A 21,788-nucleotide genomic window follows, 5' to 3' on the forward strand; every position below is an offset into this window, starting at 1 on the left:
GTGAAATGGAATGGGTCTTGTTTACTCACGTTAATAAAGATATTTATTTTTCCAGACGTTGAAAGGCACAATTATAAGTAGTCATATTGGCCCCAATCAACTATAGTACATATATATATGCTGTTTTTTTAATGCAACAAGGGATGTATACATGCCACCTGGCTTCTACCTCTATCATTCTAAATGGAAATTATAGCAGGATAAAGCAGCATTGTAAACTGCTGTTCATTTATCAAAAATGTCTGTTCCATGTCAACATGTCCCCACCAGCTTTTCAGTTTGATATGCCATTTCATAATTACATGAGATTGCCCTACGTTTCTTTGCTCTTTAGAAAGCACTGGCACTGCAGATAAGTGGCCAAATGATTTTTTTAAGAGTCCTAACCTCACTGCATACCAGACATGCACAGCTTGTACCCTACAATAATCAAAATCAGGAGGACCTGGGTAGGCTGTGCTATGTGGCTGGTATGTTTTATTGGCAGGTCATAAACAGAACAGAACTGGACTGTACATTAGAATGAGCAAGAAGAGATGCAGCAATAGGTCAAGGAGAAATTGTTTTCAACTATGCCAGCAGAAAAAAATAGCTTTAAGGTTTATAAGTGGGTACTTGTACCATTTTGCCATGGAGTAAATGGCTTCTTGGTATCATAGTGGAAACAGACCTGCCTTTTAAGTTCACTAAAGCTATTTTAGTTTCTTGATTAAAGATTGTATTCAATGAAATTTTTGCTCTAGTGCAAGGATTAGCACCAGTACAACAGGATCTGCCCCCCCATTGCATGTGCCCTGCACTACCCCCAAATCTTCTCTGGAGGGTTGGGGGAACCCCCAGGACAGATTTAGGGACCGCTGGGAGGACAAGATGTGCGGATAGAATGTTCCCTTTAATGCTACATTGAATACGACCCTCTGTGTCTGTGGCCAGGGACCTGTGTACTTGCATTTATGTACAGTGCCTAGTATATTTTGGCCCTTTTTTCCCAAATAACAAAGGTGAAGAAGAGTAATCCTTGCTCTTTTGCTTTTCCTATGAACATCAAAAAAGATGGAGGCTTTGTCTGCCTAGATATTTGCTGCAGGTCAGTGCAAATTGAATGCACGTGCATTTGACCTGAGTAACCTGCTCTGTAAGCGTCTGGGGATCTGTGTGGGCATGGCATTGCCTTGTTGAAAATGGCACTAGTCTGAAGACAGGCACGTTTTCTCCACCTCAACTTATTGCACCACAAATTTGTGTTGATGAAAGTCCCCTACATGGAATATTGTGACTCACCCATGCATGGAACATGTTGTGTCCTTCTTACCTCGCCTGCCCTGTCCCTCTTCCACTCTGTTCTCAACTTGACTCAGTTTAAAGGGTTAATTTTTTCAGGGTTTCTCTACCTACACTTTGCACAGTTGCGCAACCATTTAATAAAAGATGGGATTCCAATGTGATGAATGTTCAGAACAATGAAAGGGAGCAAAACTTTGTATTCTGGAAATGCAACCAAACCTGTGCATACCTGCAAACACATCAGCACTTTGTTATTAAGATATAGGATATGCTTCTAAGACAGGAAGAGGCATGCAATGAACATGCTGTAAGCAAGAAGCAATGCAGATGTGCCTTTAATTCTTGTCCATAGAATATAGGCAAGTGCTTCTAGTTTCATGTTTTAGGTCAAAGCTATAGTTGAGGAAGGTACCTTTCCACCCAATACAACCCTGTAACGAGCATGGTGCACAGCCCATACTTGTCCTATGCCTATCCTTATCAGACATGTGGACTGGCTGTACATATTGAATACAGATTTGTAGGGTTATGCTGGTTCTGAATGGTAAAACAGCACCTTCTTAAATGAAAGCTATCTGAGTTAGCTCTCCTTTGTCCTGGAGTGGAAATACTCTTTTCCTTTTGGCTGCTTCTGTAACAAAGTTGGATAGTCTAGCCAAAGAGTTAAAACACCCACGAGCATGTGTGTTAACAATGACAGCATGATTAACATTTTTCTTTGCCATGTGCACTAATGAAATAATATGCAGAAAACAAGTAATGTCAAAATGAAGCTACCGGCTGTTTCTCCACTTTGGTCTTGTTTCAGATACTGAGCACATCAAATGTTTCTCAAGCTGTAACTCTCTTTTATGTGGTGAAAAATGAAAGCACAGTCTTAAACGGCACGGTGTCAAGCAACCTTCTCAATCATCTTTCAGCAGAATTGGTGGGATTCTATCTCACCTATCCACCTCTGACCATTGCTGAAGGTAAGCCTGCAAGGTGATCACATTATTTGCATTCTTTTGGTGTTTGCTAGTTGACACTTTAAAAAACATTCCCATTGGAAGTTAAGCACCACAGCCTTTTCTGCTCCAAATATTTCTCCTGTGTAACAAGTGGTTCCTATATCCAACTAGACCAGGGGTCAGCAACCTAAGGCCCATAGGCCACAAGCGGCCCATGTTGGTTGGTTAACCGGCCCATGGACCCCCGCCACCTGCTCGGGGACCTTCGCCGCCCACTCAGTTGGCTCCTGTGCTAAACTGGCGCGGAGCCGAGTGGGGACCTCCTTCCATGATGCTGGCTGGCTTCCCATTGGCTGCAGGAAGCTCCTGCAGGAAGCTCCTGCAGCCAATGGGAAGCTGCGCACGTCTCCTCTGCACCGGAAGGAGCACCGGAAATAGCGCTTGCACGTGTGTGCATGTGAGCACACACACCTGTGGGACTGAACCGGCCCAAGCCACAAAAACCTTGCCAACCCCAATCTAGACTATGATGCTTCCTTTCTTAAAAGAAGCCCAGATCAGAAAAAAGTAAAAAAACATGGTTGAAGTGCACCTCAGAAGGAAAACAGCTGGTTACTCATACTGTTATGAACCACCAATATAGAGTATTTTGTGATATTAGCTCTTCATTAAATGACTGACTTTTTTGGTGGACTGTGTCTGTGGCCAAGATTTTCTTTAAAGTAGTGAACAGATAAATTAAAAACCTAGGGTAGGGATCTGAAAAAAATGTTGCACCATGCTTCTTGCAACAAAATAAAATCCTGTGCAGTACATAGGCGGTAAATATATGAAAGCCATGTTGCTAACAAAAATAAGTTACTTAAAATGCCAGGTGGATAGCCATCCACTGTACACCAGAGGTCCAGTTTCTGATTATGACCCCTCAAAATAAGGAGATGCTAGATGGAATTGTGAGGTGAGAAGGCCATTGCTGTTTCACTACATAAACAAGACAACTAACTGGGTAAGGGAGCCCATAATGCCATTCACCAAAGAATTCACAATAAAGCAGAAAGATGACTTGGGGTAATGAAGAAGGGAGCACAAACATAAAGGCAAACAGCTTTAAAAAGGACCACTCTTGATGGTCATATATACATTTTTTCTCTTTGTCTCATGTTTGCAGTGGAAATATGCAATAGGCTGTCAGGACGAGCTTGCAAAGTTTTCTTCTATAAAAGCAGTTTGAGGATGGATGCATCTTGTAATTCAGCCTCTAGGCTGAACTGAACCCTCCTGACTGCTATTTATTCTGTCTGATAGCTATATTTCCACGGCTTACCGTTTAAAGATCTAGTGTCTTCCTAGATAAAAAGCTGACAAAAGTGTATTGTGAAATGAGTGTTAAATCACCATTTGAAGAAAATAATCATTCATGATCCTGCTTTGATTTGCTTACCCCCTCACTGGTTAGCAGTTACATGAAACATTCTTCCGAAGCTTCTTGTGTGAGTAACTGTAAATCAGTCTAACCCTTGGTGATCAAAGATCCATAGTGCAGCCAGAACAACAGAGGGATGGATATGTATTCAGAAGTTCCTGGGCTTGCTTTGTAAAACCAGCGCTGCCAGGGCTGAAGCCTGCCTTCACACTGCTCTTACACTCGTGACACTGCAAGTCCTGCCCTGTAATTTCAGGAACACAAAACCTAGTTGCAGTTAATCATAGTGAGTAGGAACTGGGAACATAATCAGTCTTTGTTTATTGATGTTCTTTTCTGTTTATAGTTATAAAAATCAGTTTTGGAAATGTGACATAAATTTTGTATATAATTCTTTTCTTCTTCTTTTGTTTCAAAGCTTTGGAATATCCAAATCTTGACACTTCAGAAGCAACTAGAGACTACTGGGTTGTTACAGGTAAATGCTTGCATTTTTTTAAAAGGAAAAAAATTCATCCACTGTCTTTTCCATGATTTATTCTGAATTATGTTCCACTTTGAATTCTATTATTATAATTATTATTATGAAAAGGATTTTTTTTTTACCTGCTAATGAATTTGGGATTTTCAGTGACTCACAGCTTCTATAGTTGCTATGTGTTGTTTGAAGCGCTCATAGAATTGTAGAGTTAGAAGAGACCCCCAGGGTTACCTTGTCCAACCCCCTGCAATGGAGGAATTCTGCCCACAGCTGTCCCTAGGTGGGCTCAAACCACCAACCTTCTGGTTAACACACAAGACGCACTGATGAGCAGATCTGCTGCCAGCTTGTAGGAATGCCTGCTGGTGGTCTCATGTTATGCTGCTTTATTTGTAATTAAAGCAAATATTGTGGCATCTCTCCTCCAAGGGGAACCAAAAACCGCAACCCTGCCAACAACAACAACAACTCGGAGATTGTGTAGGTATTGTGCAGCAACAGGGCTTTATTTTGCATCTGTTTGGCACTATTTATATAGTAATGCTGAGGTTTATTCAGTAAAGGAATCAAAATTGGCTCTGCAGCACCTGCGCTACTTGGAAATTATTCCTTTAGGCTAGAACTACATCCATAGTTCTTGGTTCCACAAGTTAAAATAGGCACTGTACTTTGTAATGGAGCCTGATTAACTTTCTCTTTTTCTTGCACCAGCATGAATTCAGGCCATTTCTATGAGGGCCAAGTGTTTCCTATGCTCTTATGACTCTTATGACCAAACATGCTTGAAATCTTCAGGATTCCACTTCCAGTTCTGTGGATTTTTGCCTCTCAACTGTCCTGTAAAGACCGTTTCCTCTGCCCCATTTCTTTTGCTCTTTTTCCTATCTCATATTGATTGCCAACCTGGCCACCTCTAAATGGGGGCTGGAGTTGCAGTCCAAAATATCTTGGGGAGTGCCAGGTTAGCAAAGGCTGATCTAGGAGGTGCAGCAGTCTATGAGGGCTCTCATTTACAAACATGTCCCATTTTTTGGAGGTTTGCTGTTTTGGATACAGTAATGCAATAGTTCACTTTGGCTTCAATACACCTCCCAGTGTGCGTGTGCACATGCGTGCACATAAGTGGAAGTGCATATACTTTCTGGAAACTAATTTCATCATTGGTGAAGAACAATGCTTAATGAGAAAATGTTTAAGGCATGGATATGTTAATAATCCACACAATTCTCAGGAGTTTAGAAAGCAGGAGGAGACCAGCTGATCAGAAGCAAAGGGGTTTGTGCTGTGGAATGAAAAGTTAGGTTAAGTATTTGGAGAAAAAAACTTCTGTCTGTAAGAGCAGCTCAATAATGAAATAAGCTGCCCTATGGGGCGAACTTATGAAACTTGCCTGCTTGACAGTTTTCAGGAAAAAAACCTGTTTCACAGGCAATCTGCAGGTTTAGGATAACCAGTCTTTGAAAAGGAGGTTGGATTAGGTGACCCAATTTGTTTTTCTCAGCTCCATAGCTGTACATGTCCCTGCAGCTCAGATGTTGTTATATCTTTAATCAGTTGCTACAGAATTCCCCCCCCCCCATGACTTTCACAGTTATACAGGGAGTTGACATTACAATGCTGGGGGTGAATAACCAGAGTTTTGCAAGACTAATGGAGCAGCGTTTAGCACCACTCTTCATGATGTCCCATCAACAAGGAAGACGATTTAAAAGAGCCACTACAGTCGGCAGCTATACTGTGCAGGTGGGTGCTAAGACCATCCTCCCCCCCAAAAAACCCCCCACTTTGCTGGTGTTTTTAACTTGCTGTTACAATCTGTATGTAACGTGTTTGTGTATAATCTAGAAGCTACTTGGAGGGATGCTGTAAAACGTGTAAATTGGAACAAGCAAATGTTGTTTAACTTCTGTATAAATTACAAAATAATTTCGCAAATAATTATTAGCTTCCCCCTCTTCTAATCAAGAATGATATTGAATTAGGTAACACTTTTATCTGCACCAGATCCACTGAAGATTTGTAATGTGACAATATGGAATACTGAAATGGCCTTTAAATTTGGTTGAAGCTGTTTAAGTCATGCTCAGGGTAGACCCATTAAACCAGTGGGCTTAAATTATTTAAGTCTAGTAGGATCATAGGGTCTTACACTGGCACAGACCATTGGTCCATCTAGCTCAATACTGTCTACACTGATTCGCAGTGGCCAGACCAGGTTTTCAGGTAGGGGTGCCTCCCAAAATGCCCTGGAGATGCTGGGGGTTAAATTTGGGACTTTCTCAGGAAAGGCAGATGCTCTCCCACCTGAGCTACCCATATCCTAATCCATTGGTTTCAAGGGCCTTCTCTGAGTATGACTTAGTAGGATGCAACCCATTGTCTCTACCAGGTTGTAACCAATGGCTTGGGTTTCCCCCTTTTTATTTTCTGTGCTGGCAATGATTGTGTAAAGGAGCAAGAGAACTAGGCTGAGTGCCTCCCTATTTGGTATGTGTGCTCAAGGCCACAAAGTGCAATTTAGTGACTGTTTCAGACACCACTGGGCAGGAGGGGACAAAGCTGTGGATCCCAGCAGTGACAGCGCTGCCTCTTATGTGGATGGTATGGGACTGCCACTCCTGCTACTGGGTTAATTATCAGTGGGGCAGTATTCCTGAACCCAATGTGTCATTGAGCAGAGTTTGCCAGAGGGAGAAACAAGGCACCCAGAGGGTGGAAACACAGAAGAAGTGTTGGGCTACCGAGCAAACCTGTAGGATATAAACAGGTTCCCATCGACATGGTTTTTATGCTTCTGCTCAAAACATTCCCCCTTTGAACATTTATGTATACTGCTGTTTCAATTGAAAACGTATATCTAATTTATCAGTCTATTTCTATGCTAATATTATCCGTTTCGTCATAGACGTGAGTTTATACTATAAATAAGATTTCCACTCCCCCTTTTGTCTTTCTCTCTTGTTTGATAAGATGGTAAAAATGCAGCGAATTCCAGGTCCCAAGGAGCCTGCTGAATTGACCTATTATACTATATACAACGGGAAACCTTTGTTGGGCACTACAGCTGCCAAAATTTTGAGCACTGTTGATTCACAGAGGATGGCCTTGACACTGGGATATGTCGTTCAAGTACAAGCTGATCGTAAGGATTCTTTGCTTTGCTTTCAGATAGTTTATTATAATTATTCTGATTGCCTGTTATAATAAAATCAACATGGAACATCCCCATATGGTGGCTTATCTACTTTGGTCAGTAACTCTTGTAAATGCTGATTAGCTATGTTTTTCTCTGAATACTTTCTTATGTGCTTTATTAATATGTAGCTTAAATGATAACAGAGCTCTCTGGGGCTCTCTCTCTCTCTATATATAGCTAAGAATCATCATCTACTCTAACTGACTCTTCGGTCTTAAGGAGACAACTAGAGCTGAAGGCATGATTTTAAAATAATATCACTTCTTTGCTTTTCATGGCTGCCAGAATGTAGAACTTAAAAGAGATATGTGCTGCTTTAGAATTGTTTCTCTATAGGCTGGTAGGAAACCATGTTTTCTGAAAGTCTACAAAGGCATATGAGGTAATATCCCATCCCAACCCTGACCAGATACTGCTTCATGGTCATTTTTTTTACTTTACATAGTGAATGTAAAATATGAACTGGGTTGGAAGTCTTGATCTGGACGCAGTCCGGCAGTTTTCTCGCTCTTCTCTGATTCCCACCCCCAATAACCAGCATCAATTGGAGGAAGCAGAGCATGCTAAATACTTGCATAAATATTTAAGTGGGGCATTTGTTGCTGCTTCATACACATCCCATTAGAATTAATGGACATCAAACAGCAGTGGCATGGGCTGGTTGCTTCCTGTGCTGTAAGCAGTCTGTATCAATCTTTTCATTTTAGCTACTATATTTAAAATGATTTTCCTGGTTCACACATCTCATTATGGCAAACCATGGCTTAGAACAAAGTTATGGCCACTTTGCGCCTTGAGAGTTATTCTGTTTCTGCGTTGAGACTAAGTCATGGTCTGACTTTGTGTGTTGGCCAAACTTGAGCTCATGATTTAGCATTCGCAGAATAACCAAGATCCACAAATGATAGGATAAATATTGTTGGCAGCTTGCAGTTATCCTGGAGTTAGCTAAACAATGACCTGAGTTTGGACAATATAGCATAGCAGCAAATCAACCTATGAGGAGCAAAGCAGCCACAATCTCCTGTTTTGGAGCTCATTCATTTGTGCTAAGCCATGGTTTTGCTTAGTGTGATGTGCAAACCAGGCCTATATTATTTATGTTAGAGCTTAGCTTTTTCTTGCAATTAACAGTTTTCTCAAATCAGTGAATGACAACTCTTAAGTGTCCACAAGTATACATTCTGATATAAGTGTAGATCAATATATTGACTGATCACAAACTATTTTTTTTTTTTGCATAAAAAATTATTTATGGAAATTCATTAACATCATTACAGATGTAACTTCACACATTCACATGCATACTTACAAAGAAAAGAATATTCTTAAATTATTTTACCATAAGATATTAATTTAAACTTCTAATTCCGCTTAGATTTCAACTAAGCTAAGATCAAATAATAATACATAAAATAAAGTAAGATATAACAAAGTAAATTAAATTAAATGTAGACTTCCCATCATTTCCCCATATAGTTGTCATTTATTATTTTGAATGTACTTATAACTATTACCTTACTCTTAATATACTTTCTAATACTTTCTTACAACATATCGTACCGATTTTTCTTTAATAAAGAAATAAAGAGTCAAACTAATCATATAATTGTAGAATGTAGTCACAGTGGACCATTAGCCCCAAGTAACTAGTAGGTTTATTATAATTATTATTGACAATATGGAGAAAAGAACCTGTCATAGTTGATCATAAAGGACAAGTATGCATGTGTGACTCCAAATGGCAACCAAATACTGAAATCCATCCTCCACTTCTGGTTATAATTTTTCATTTATTAAATTGGTTATTTGCCTAATGCTGCAGTCTCTGGCAATGTCCAAAAGAATGTTAAAAAGATCACTTATCATTTCTTCTGTAGAGCAGATACCTTGTCGATTGAAGTTTAAATATTAATTCTTCATATCAGCTTTGTCATGGCTGAAATTACACAGATTATTCACAAATAAAGTGAAAATTAAAAAATACAGTTTCCATCAAACTGTTCAAATATTGGATATTATATAAATTCTTAATTATTTACAGTGATTATGACATCTTTTGGCTAATTCTGGAAATATTAATATTACATTATTGATTTTAAGTATTGCTCCAGATGGAAATAGACCTGCACCTCTTTCCAACTTCTAGTTACTTAAGTGTTATTTTACTAATCATTAATTTATAAATATTATGGCTTGAGTGTTATGGAAGAAAGCAAGGCATTCAGTTAGTAGTTTTTAAGTGCTTGTATGGTGCATGGTGGAGTGGGAAAGGTAACCTCTGCCATAACTGATAAGAATTAGAGCTACAGCTTAAATAACCCATTTATTATCTTGGGTGAAGTGGGACATTGGAAGCTACTTATACCAAGCTGTACAATTTGTCCATTGAATTCAGTATTATCAAAAGTGATTGGCAGGGGCTTGTCAAATGAAACTTTTGCCTGCAGAATATGTGATTTACCACTGAACTCTAGCTTTCCCCCTAAGCGACATTGCCCTGATATTTCTCCCATAATAAGCCAAGTCACTCTCTGCACCGTTTTTCACCATAGCTGATAGTAATGGTTGTCCTCCATAGGTTGTGGTAGAGCACAATTCACATGCTTGAACGGTTGGGGAAAATATCTGCCTACGTGAGACTTTCTGAGAGCTCTAGCCAAGAGCAAACAGTACTGGACTTGCTGGTCTGACTCATTATAAGATTGCTTTATAAGTTTACTTTCTCTCCTTCTTTATTATATACAGCTGTGGTGAAAAACCCACCCAACAACCTATGGATCATTGCTGCAGTGTTGGCTCCCATTGCTGTGGTTACAGTCATCATCATCATTATCACGGCAGTTCTGTGCAGGAAGAACAAAAATGACTTCAAGGGAGACACCATGATGAACCTGCCACAGAGAGCCAAAGTAAGTAATTTTCATCCCAGGCTCAGGAATGGGAATTTCTTCTTCAGTGTTACATTCTCCATCATTCTGCACTTGAAGAACAAGATTGTGCTCTCTTTGGACAGATTTTACTAAACCAGTAAGACAATAAATACTCTGTGCTCAGAGACAGAATGAAGCCGTTCCCATTTATAGGCTTCCACCCAAGTGCAAGGCAATCTTTATAGTGTAAGTCCCTGTGAAACGGAGGAAGTACTAGCTGCTTAATGTGTCTTTAGAATAACCTTTAAAAAAAACTTCTTTTTTCAACCATACAGGTTGAGCAGGCATTATTGGGAGGAGGGTTAGAAGGAAGTACAGAATAGAATACGTGATTCACAGCAATATGCTTACTGATAACTGCTGCTATTCAATTCTTTTTGCCAAGGAGTCTAAAAAGGCCATTATCAGGTGTTTGAAACACTCTATTAACTTACTAGTGCCTCATGACCATAGTAGAACAGCATGGTTGAAACGAGATAATAGATATTCACCAGTTGTGCCTGCATGCCAAAGAAAGAAAGAAACGATCTAGCTCTACCAAGTCAAAGTGGGGAATAAAATATCCTGATCAATATCAATCACTACTTCTATGTTTTGTAGAAGTTTTTATTCTAGATACTAGGTGCTAGTCATATCTAAAAGGAAAAGCAAGACATCATTTAAGAAAAATTTAGAAACCTTATTAAAATTTTATGAAATAAAAAAATAAAAATAAACAGTACAGTCGACTCTTATCTTACGTGATGGTTACGTTTCAAGGATAGTGCATAAAGCCAAAATGGTGCATAGTTCAAAACACACTCTCCCTGCACTTTTGAATGCATGCTCAAGGTGAATGCAATGGTAGGTGGAATTGCTGATATCCCCCACTGGATGCCTGCTCCCCTTTTTATTTTTTTCAGCCAAGTGCATAAAGCTGAATTCACACAAGCTAAAGGAGGCTAAATTGCGGGTGGACTGTATACATTAATAGATTGTCTCTTTTCTGATTTTGATAATAATACCATATCACTTTTATATAGTTTAAATGCAGAAATAGCAAAAATGGATAGCCCACCCAGGTGTCACAATTTATTTTTCTTTTGAAGAGGCCAGAAATATGATTGGAGTCAAAAATCTGAGCTACATGCTTTTTTGTATAACAGATTCACAAGTAGGATAGTGAAGCAAACAACAGGGAAATCCTCAAGATTTTTTACCTCCATTTGGCTGAACTGAAACTGGAGGTTGAAAGTTCATAGGAAGCAGCAAGTTTCTGCCTCTAGTGGTGCTACCTCACCTGAGTCTGAAAATAGATTGCAGTTGTTGTGTTCTAGGAAAGCTTATTGTTTCCTGGATGGTTCTTGGGGGCTTGTCATTGAGAAGATCCTTGATGACAGATAAGCTTTCATGAAACATCTGCCTATGGTTTGTTTGTTTGTTTGTTTGTTTGTTTACTTATTTATTTGAATGTATCTATTTATTGAATTTCCAAATTGACAGAAATTCTCTGGGTAGTTCTCAGTACCTATAAAAATAGAAAATAATGCATACTTATGAAATATGAACGGTACAATGTAAAGCCGGAATCAAAATACAATGACAGATGAAACAGCAGTCGAAAAGGTATAAACCCTACATATGCACATGTACACACACATAAATCTACGGAACGCTTAAGCACTTTCCTAAAAGGCCTGGCAGCGCAACAGAAAAACTACAGTGTTGGCACCAAGTGAGCCTCTCTAAGGAGAGCATTCCACATTCAGTATTGGAATGCGTTTGAGTTTACTTGGTGAAGTTGAAGATGTCTTGCCAACAACAAGAAGTGCTCGTATGGCCTTGAATGTTATCTGGAGTCTTCAGACTCAGCTTTGGGAACCTTCTTTTCTCCTCTCTCAGCACCATGGTCCCCCTCCAAACAATCACCTCTTCCCTGCGGCTAAAGTTTACTCTTGAAAAACAGCAGATGATCCTCTGGGTCCATATCCTGGCTTACATCTAGTTTGCTCTTTACTTCATTACTCTGGCCAGCATCTGTACAGTTTGGAATTCTGTGGGTTAGTTAAGGCTCTTGCCATGAATATAAAATTTGGATAGTATAATTAAATGAACATTTGTGCACAGGGAAAAGAGGATAAAGGTCCTTCCTGTTTTTGATTTATGTGCTCTAGTGTTAAATGTTTGATTAATGAAATTAGAAGAACATTTTGTTTTCATTTTAGCCTGCCTGGAGTTTTGGTCTGTCAGGCATAACAGTAATCGTAATTGCTAGCAAATTATTAAGCGTAAAATCTTGGCAATGCAAATAGTTGCCAGTAAAATGTGCTTAGTGTATTTAAATAGACTGTGTGTTGTTTCTCTAGTTGCAAAAATGCCTGAAACTACTTGAGCACTGCAAACCTTCTGGATGAAAAATCTGTCCTGTGAATATGGCTGAAGTGGTTTGTTTATTAAAATTATGCTTCTGAAATGACATTATAATCTGTGTATATTTAAAATCTATTGATTAGGACTGCTGCTGCTGAGGGTAATTTGTGAGCCTTTGCTTTGCAAAATATAACGTTTCAAGCCTTCTGAAAAGGAACCTTCTTGGCTTGCTGCTTTTATTCTTGTGGAGTGTTTCTATTTTATTTGCTCTGCTCTGCTTGCTTTGATTTCACATATCAAGGGGGAACAAGGAGAGTGGAACTGCATAATCAGTGCTGCAGTCCTGCTGCTGCTAAGAGACTCCTATGCACTGCAGCTCTTTGCACAGAAGGGCTGCCTGCTGGACCACCTTTTAGAACTCTCCCTTTGTGAATGGAACTAAGCGAATTATTGAAAGGATAGAGGGGTAATGAATCCTTTGGCATCAAATGTTACAATATGCACCAGGTGAGGGAAGAGATTTGGTGTGCCACCCAGGCTGTCCTGTTAAGGACAGCTCTTTAAAGGAAGCTGGGCAAATTGAATGTACTCGGAAAAGATCAAGTCTAGGATCTTGAGAGTTCTTAAATCCTTTTGTCATCCTTGATTGCTTTAACAATAAGGATGGTCTGTACTACACTACATTTGTGTCAACTGAGTTCAACCAAAAAGAAAAGTGGGGGAAGTGAAGTTTTTGGCACATGAAGTGAATGAATGCACATAAGCATGCTCTCCCAAATAAGGGCATCTGTTCTTGTTAAACTTATGAGGGTTTTTTGCCTGATAGAAACTGAAATACATTGCAAGCGTTGACTATTGAATGTGTTGGATTTCAGCTACATTATTTTATGTTTTGATGTGGAGACTATCTGTGTTAAAACTCTGTTCATTTTAATTCATGGCATGATTTTAGAGACAGTGATTTTATATCTGAAGGGCAAGGAAAGTCAGGTGTATGTACCCTGTACCCTGTGCTCTTATGACAGATGATGTGTGCCTGTTGGCTTAAATGTTGCTGTTAATGTAATTAAATGAGTACATTTCTGTAGAATTCCATTGCAAGGGCATTTACATACTTTTATGTTCACAGAACTGTTCATCTGACAGTATTCACTCAGCTTCAGTTCACTATTGTGACACGAAATTTCGAACTGGTGGGCACATTACAATGCTGAAATGATTTTTGTGGTTTATTTCTGGAGTTCACACATTTCCTCCCCATTACTGTATTCCTGCGTAGCTGTTGCCAGAATGGAATAAACAGTTTTGCCAAGTAAACCACGGAAGTAGATTGAAACTCCAGCCTAATTAGGTCTCTAATGTGAAGTCCTTTATTATTCAGGAGCTTCTTAGTGTCAGAAGCTTGCCCCCTTACTTTTATGTCAGATTATTATACTATTATTATTTTAAAAAATAATAATCCCCACAGTCCAGAATATAGTGTGAAAGTATATGATATGGAGGATGCATAGTGGCACTGAAAGCAGCTACCCTGTGAGGATCTCCTTCTCTCCTGGCAAATCTCAATATGCAACGTGATGTCTAGTGTTGAGATATCTACACCCTGCAAACAGGAGTCTGTGAGCTAGAATTGAAGACATTCTCAACACAATTATGTCACTGTGGGAGGGGGGAGGCTACTTTTAACATTATTGCTGACACCTGTCAGTCTTGAGGAGTGCGCCTTTGTGGGTGAAGCCAAACCGTTGGAGGGTTACAGCGCCTGCTGTGGCTGTAGAGACCAATACTGGAGAGACATGTTTCACTGCAGAAATTAGAGAGACTAAAAAATAAGGATAAAGGGTTTCGTTGCACAGTTGGCAACATATTGATTGCTTTCTGACAGTTGAATTTAATAACCTTTAATTTGTATAAACAATGTTCTGTGCATTAAAAATTGAAAGAAGGTGAGAAACTTCCCCCTGTAGTTATTTTTCAGTGTCTTACTTCATTTTGAAAAAGAAAAACCTATCTATCCGCGCCCCCCCCCCCCGGGAGAATTTTGGCATGCCATTGAATGTGTCTCCTGAATGCCCATGCTGCAACCAGGGTCTTTTGTTTTTTGTTTTTATAGAATATTCAGGTTCATTGGAAACCTGTGATTTGTGATAGGAATGAAAAAACACTTGACAGGTTTGACTCTAAAATAGCTCTGCTTATTGATTGTTTCAGTCAAAATGTCACAATGGATTCATCAAGTGTTGTCCTCATTGCCCTCTACGTGTTTTAACAATTTCCCCTAAGATGGAACTGGAGCTTTTCCTTCAAATGGCTCTGACAACAGAAGTGTCACTGGAATGTTCTTCTAGCTCGGTTTATGTGAAACATTGTAATAGGGTTTCACATTGGTGATGGAGGACAGTCCAAAATTGGAAATAAGATTTGAATAGCTAATGTCATAGGTCTGCCTCCTGAAGCCATTTCAGATGGGACTGAAACCCTCCTTATTCTGGACCAATCTGAAATTAATCCATTTTATGTCTCTACTACGAGCCATCTATGCTGCCCTCTATCCCTAGCAGAAAGGCAGAAGGGCAGACCCATGGCAACCATAAGGCCTCAGGCTAAGTATCTATACTCTCTTCTTCCAGTATTTATGGCTGCTGTGATTCATTCATTTCAAAGTATATTGAAGTGACCCCACTCAGTCAGAATTCAAGTATGTATGTATGTATGTATGTATGTATGTATGTATGTATGTATAAAATACAACATACGTAAGTTTAGAGATGGTATACCTGTGAAATGTTGTATGCATCAGTTAAATGTAATTGATCGTCACAAGTTACAAAAGTGGAGCTAATGTGGTGCTCTGCATAGTAGACAATTTCAGCCCATCTGTAAAGTTTAAAAATGGATATGTTCCAGCAAGTTGCTAATACAAAAGGCCTGAAACATGACTTTATTGTTTTGGCATGCCATTTAATTTCACATTTGTTCCTTTATATTTTGGAGTAACACAAGGGTACAGCTTAATATTTCAAAACCATTTTGTTCTGGGTGATATAAGCAACAGTGTTTGAAGAAGACACTGATTTCATCAAGGTCAGAGTATCTCCCGCTGCATTTCCATCTTATATCTTTGGGGGATTGCTGTGTCTGTCTAAGAAACATTGGACTTTTTTATGTAGAAAAAAATCTCCTGTTGACCTGATATGACTTGTGAAGCAGACAATAAGCTGGTACATTTTCTGTTTCCTTCTTCTTTCCCATATTCTGATTCATATTCTCTCTCTCTCTCTCTCTCTCTCTCTCTCTCTCTCTCTCTCTCTCTCGGATTTGATTCCAATAAATCATTTGTCTGCTTAAAAATAGGGCCATTCTGAACATTGTTTCTCTGTGGTTTGAAGCCCCTTTTTTTTTACTCTAAGCTGCCTCAAAATCTTGGTGCAATGTTCTTCCTCCATTGATCTCACAGCTTAATTTGCCTACACTGCTATTTAATTCTGTTGGCTGTTGCAGCCACCTTATCATCCATGATTATCCATGTCATGGATGCCTGTAAACAAAACTACATGGGTCACCAGAGCCAAAGAAGAAAGAAGGAAATGCCACCAAGAAGAATAGTATTGGGATGAGACACATGGGTTTCCAACAAGTGCCAAAACATGGATGATGCTTTCAGAGTCACAAAAAGGAGTTCTAAATAAGGCATGCAATTTAGACTCAACAGTAAAATACTTAAAAATGAATGCAGCTATTTTCCCATTAATTCTGTTTCCACAAAAGCATTGATAAATATGAGTAGTTTCCCCTTCACTCTTAGGTACATACAATGTGCATCTCTGGCTAAATCTTGAATTGTACAATTAAAAATGTATTAAATGTATATCTGATTCAGAACTCCTTTGTTTTCCATATCTGCAGCCAGTCCAAGGATTTGACTATGCCAAGCAACATTTGGGCCAACAGGGAGCTGAAGATGAGGTTTTGCCTGTAACCCAAGAGACTGTAGTATTGCCGCTTCCAGTGAGAGATGCTCCTGCCTCTCAGGAGAGGGAAATTATTCAGGATGGAAGCACTGCTAAAATTGCAAAGTCCAATGACACAAGAAAGAGGTAAGTATTAACAGCAGAAGGAACACCCTGGTCAGTCTTAATTCGAAACTACTGTGGAATTTACAACCATTAATGGTCTTTCTCGTGTGTATTTGTGTGTGTGTTTGTGTGTGTGTGTGTGTGTGTGTGTGTGTAGAGAGAGAGATATTGGAGCCAGAGTGATGGACTGCTATATTGATTAGCTAGGTTTCCTACAGAAAATATTACTATTATAATATATTTTTGCAAGTTCTTCTTGTTCGAGGGATATTGGTTAACAAAAAGTGACTTTCTACATTTTGTTAGGTGGCCTTCCATTTTATATAACCACTTACCTGTCTTGCTTTGTCCGCAATTGTTTGTTTGCTTAGTTCAAATGATAAACGGAAACTTAAGTCAAATAAGATGGATGTGGTTCATTAGCCCAGGGACATGGAATTGCTCTATCCTCTAATGGAGCAGCTTCACAGGTTGGGATTCAACTAGTGAGTCCTGTCAGCGAAAGCCCTGTACAGGGACTTCTGCTTGCACAATGCGACGTTCTTCCTCTCCTCCCCTGGTGCCTCCTGAGAGTGGCTCTGGGGGGAGGGGACAGAAGAAACCCTGGAGCAGTGCACCGTTGTGGGCAAGGGGGGGGGGAATAACCTTACTTTTAAGCCAAAATACTTGCCCTGAAGGAACAATCGCCTAGGCGTGACATTGAATTCCTCCCACAGTTTGTGAGTTCTCCTAGATCCACCTTTATCATTGGAGACATTCTTTGGATTTTCCTCCTCAGATGCCAGACTTCTCTTCAGTCACCTCAGGCTTCTCTGCATTGTCAGAAAGATGAATATTTGGAGATAACATAGTTTCCGCAATAGAGATGTAAGAGATTTGATTTGTTTTTATTTTATCATGGCAATTTACAAGAGTAATGCAGCCAAAATTATAGGTCCATTTCCTGAGGATCTTGCGAACTCAGTTTCAGCATCTCAAGGGAAGGAGGTGCAAGTGTAACATACAGAGAATGTGCAGAAGTGTTATTAATTTATTTACCGCTTTATGCCTAGATAGTTTCTCTACTCAAACTTCAGATTTATTTCAGTAAGGTTGAGGACTTTAAGTGGGTGGGGGGAAGACTGCAGAAAATATAGACTTAAAAGCATCTTAAGAGACAGTTTTGCTAAGCTAAATGGAGCCCCTCCAGAGAACCTGCTTATTGAACATTTATCCTGATTTGCTTGCACAAAGCTTACACAGAGGTTAGATTATATCCACTCTTTATTACACATTCATTATGCATTTTTTGAGGGGCAGTTACACTACAGTGAGCATTCATCTTTATTTGTTTGTGTGGTGTTTACATTTCCTCCCGATAGCCATTAATCCACACCTTTTTGATGCATTTACCTGTCACTGAAACAGACAGGTTTTTTTTTAATTAGTGAAGTAGTTGTGCCAGGGCAACAGAGCACTTTAATCCTCCTTAAATGTGCAGACCTAAAGTTCTGGTATGCGGCTGAATCAGTCCCATGATGCCTTGGAGGTGCTGCAGATAATTACTGCATCAGTTCTAACCACAGACTTGAGGCTACCTAACAGCTGTAGAAATTGTTTACTTTCTGTCAGACCAAAGATTCTTTAATTATAAAGATAAACTTGTCTTATATTTATCGAAAATGCCCTTGTCTTATGCTCTGACAGTGATTGCTCCTTGACTTGACAGTAGATTACCAGAACTCGTTACAATAAAGGAGTCGTTGATTTGCTTCCTTCCTTCTGATATCAATACTACTAAGGGAAGCTATCTCATATTACAAAATGCATTTGTAATAGTACTACCAAGTTTCCCTTTAAAAATAGCATCCTTATAATTTATCACCTAAGCCTTTTGCTGAAACACTTAGAACTGCATCTCACATCACACTTAAAAGACATAGATATGGTAACTTGAAGCTCTCCCTAACAGCCTTACAAAACTTGAGGAGTCTAATTTTCTACAAGACTAGGAAGAGGAAAGACACATCAGCTGTGACTTATTGCCCCCTCCTTTTCTTTTGTGTTTATTGTTTACTTTGCTGCTTCTGTGGACAAGGAAGGGGGAAGGGTTTTTTTTTTTTGCTGTGGATGCTTGTGGGTTAGATTAGAAGGGGTTGGTTGCTATATTCTCTTGTTAGCTTTCTTGTTCAAAAATATGTGTGCATAAAACTAACAGTATATGCATACAAGTCTTTAGCTGCATTGCAGGGGGTGAACTAGATGACCCTTGGGATCCCTTCCAACTCTACAGCGCTTTGATTCTGTGTATGAAAGTGTGCAAAATTGTATTGAGAATATGCATTCACAATTGAATATCTCTTCTTTTTAAATGTCCAGGGATACAAGACAATCTTGCAGAGGCTAAAAAGGGTCTTTTCCTCCTCATACAGAGCCCATAAAACAATTTTTATTGCAAAGCAATTTCTTTTACTATGCAGTTATAAACACAGCTGCATACAGACTCCATACATGACGAACAGAATGAGAGTGCAGCCATATTTCTGAAAGAGTGCAAGGAGAAAGAGTTGTGCAGTCAGAATGCTTTAACGGCCTCTGTATAGGGGGGGAAAGTGACTTTTTGTCCTTTGCAATATTTCCCTTTATCTCGGTGAGTTTACAAAGGAGATGCATTCAATTGTGAATGCATAGAAATCTTTCTAAATTCTGAGCTGTTATGAAAATGTACTGTGGATGCCTCCTTGATTTTATTGTGTTTCTTTATTGCAACATTTTTATCTTTCTTTTTGTATAAGAATCAGGCTTGAGAAGTCAGCGATGCAAACCAAGCTAATGCAATAACCTTGAAATGAGAAATATGCAGGAGAAACTTACAATCTTCCTTGTTGCTATGGTTACTTGCAGCAGGTCGCCTAGTGAGAACGGTTCTGTCATCAGCAACGAATCAGGAAAGCCCAAGTCAGGCAGAAGCTCTCCACAGAAAGTAATGGCACAGCAGAAAGTGACAAAAGAGGAGGGAAGAAAGAGAAATGGTGAGAAATGTTTCCTGATGAGAGATCTACTGTATAACTGCCATTTCTCCCATGGAGATATGCTGCCACAGAATATGCAGTATTGCAAGCCACTCTTCTTTTTTTTATGCCCTGCAAATAACAACCCTCCATGCATCTATTCTTCTCTCTAGCTGTGTTTCCTCTCTTTGTTTATACACATTTCTCTGCTCTATAAAGCTATCCATTCATCACTAAGCTCAATATTTGTTCAGACTCTTGAATCGTTGCAATCATTGGCTTGTTTTCATAGTACATTAAGAAAATGGGATACAGTGGTTTGTATTCATGTACCTGGATTTGTATCCATAGCAAATAGCCCTTTTTTGTTTTGTTTTCAGTGTGGCTTTCAATTCCCCCAGATCTGATAGGATGCCTTAATTAGGCATAACTGGATGTTAAGGTGTGGTGGTCCACAGTGCTGATGATTCTTTGTTCTTTAGGCACCCTCCTTTTTCTCTGTCTTTGCTAAGGTCCTAAGCTAAAGAGCACCCCCTAAGAGTCTCATTTTTCATATTGAAGCTGTAGGCTTTGTGATTAATAGTGTACCAGCTATAGTTAATGAGAAGTGGATATTAATTCCCAGCATTTTGTGATTTTTTTTTTTGCTTGCTTACTGCTCTTCCTGAGTTTTGAATGTTGTATACTGTATTGTAAACTAATGTGTGAAATCAGTCATTTTTTAAAAATTTCTTGCTATCTGATTATCAGTGAATGGCTTGATCTTAAACTTGCAGCTCCATCTTAAAAAAATATATGTGGAACGTACTATATTTTGCACTAATGTAGACTTACAAAGCTTGCATTGCAAACAGCATTAAATATGGTTTTAAAGATACTTAACTGATTGCAGATGTTTAGGATCAATGTTTGTCCTCCATCTTCAAAGCACTTAATCTGGAAAAGATCCATTGAACTATGTAGTAGTCCCCCGAGTAAACTGTCCCCTGAGAACACTGTAAAATATGAATCCTGCAGTGGGTATAGATTCCTGCATTTATAGCAATTATGAAATCTTCTGCTTGCAAGACTGATATCAAAATCCACATGAATCACAATGGAACTAGCAAATGGTAGCAATTGGAAAGAAAACGGCATGCTGTTTCCCCTAGATTATATTTTAAAAAATCCTTCCTGAAAGTATTGAAGAAACACCATTTATTGTCCACTTGTCTGTATTAAATATGTTAGTGAGGATGTTATTTTCTGTTTTGTTTCTTTTTTCTTTGACATTTAGGTTTTAAATCCTCAAAGAAAATTGGTAAGAGATTTTAGTTTCTTAATTAAAACTATACTAATATTTCATTCAATTCATAATTGCTACAATTCTAATGCATCTTTAAAATCGCTATAATGGCTACTAAAACCAGTATTTCACTATAAGGAGTGTTGGTGGGTGGGTGAGAAATTCATGTATTTGAACCCAGCTCTGTGAATTTAGCTACGGTGAAGTATTTTGCTTGCGGGCAGAAAAAATCATGTAATGGCGGCTTGATTTGCTTGTCTACACAGAAGCCTCTAGAGCAGCGGTTCTCAACCTGTGGGTCCCCAGATGTTGTTGGGCTACAACTCCCATCATCCCTGACCACTGGTCATGCTCGCTAGGTATGATGGGAGTTGTAGTCCAACAACACCTGGGGACTCACAGGTTGAAAACACTGCTAGAGACTGTGCTCTGTGTTGTACCCAGAGGACTCTGTGGTGTTGCCTATCAAAATGTTTTTCACCCCTCTCAAAAACATCTCACTGAGAGGCCTCCTCCCCTCCCATTCCCACTAGCCCCCTTGAGCAAGGGAGAACTCAACATAACCTCATGTAACTTCACTGGATTCCAGTTTATCAAGGGGTTGCCAGGCTTTGGGGGCCAATGGTAATTTTGAGAAAGTGCCATGGGCACCAGTCACAAAATGGCTGTTGGGAAGGGTCATGGTGGTGTGATACAAAAAAAACTGCTTTATGTGTGTGACATACTGGTTGCCACATCTAAAAGAGCAGGAAAAGAGACAGGACCACAACTTCAGCCCTATCATCAATGGGAAAAGGCAGCTACGTCAGCCACCACTGCAC

The 21,788-nt window shown here is 39.3% G+C and overlaps 1 protein-coding gene across 4 annotated transcripts in view; it reads left to right on the top strand.

The window, feature by feature from the left end:
• Positions 1 to 21,788, top strand: part of KIAA1549L (KIAA1549 like) — a 155,418-nt gene that overhangs the window by 75,408 nt on the left and 58,222 nt on the right. For 3 of the 4 annotated variants that reach the window (XM_081906706.1, XM_081906707.1, XM_081906709.1), the window contains 8 exons: positions 2,093 to 2,255; positions 4,076 to 4,135; positions 5,730 to 5,881; positions 7,109 to 7,280; positions 10,083 to 10,246; positions 16,523 to 16,713; positions 19,576 to 19,703; positions 20,959 to 20,982. In XM_081906706.1, coding sequence (XP_081762832.1) covers positions 2,093 to 2,255; positions 4,076 to 4,135; positions 5,730 to 5,881; positions 7,109 to 7,280; positions 10,083 to 10,246; positions 16,523 to 16,713; positions 19,576 to 19,703; positions 20,959 to 20,982 — 1,054 coding nt within the window. The remainder of the gene's footprint in view (positions 1 to 2,092; positions 2,256 to 4,075; positions 4,136 to 5,729; positions 5,882 to 7,108; positions 7,281 to 10,082; positions 10,247 to 16,522; positions 16,714 to 19,575; positions 19,704 to 20,958; positions 20,983 to 21,788) is intronic. The other variant, XM_081906708.1, reaches the window with a different exon arrangement.

Source organism: Podarcis melisellensis, assembly GCF_964234715.1.
Source record: "Podarcis melisellensis genome assembly, chromosome: 1".
Lineage (NCBI taxonomy): Eukaryota > Metazoa > Chordata > Lepidosauria > Squamata > Lacertidae > Podarcis > Podarcis melisellensis.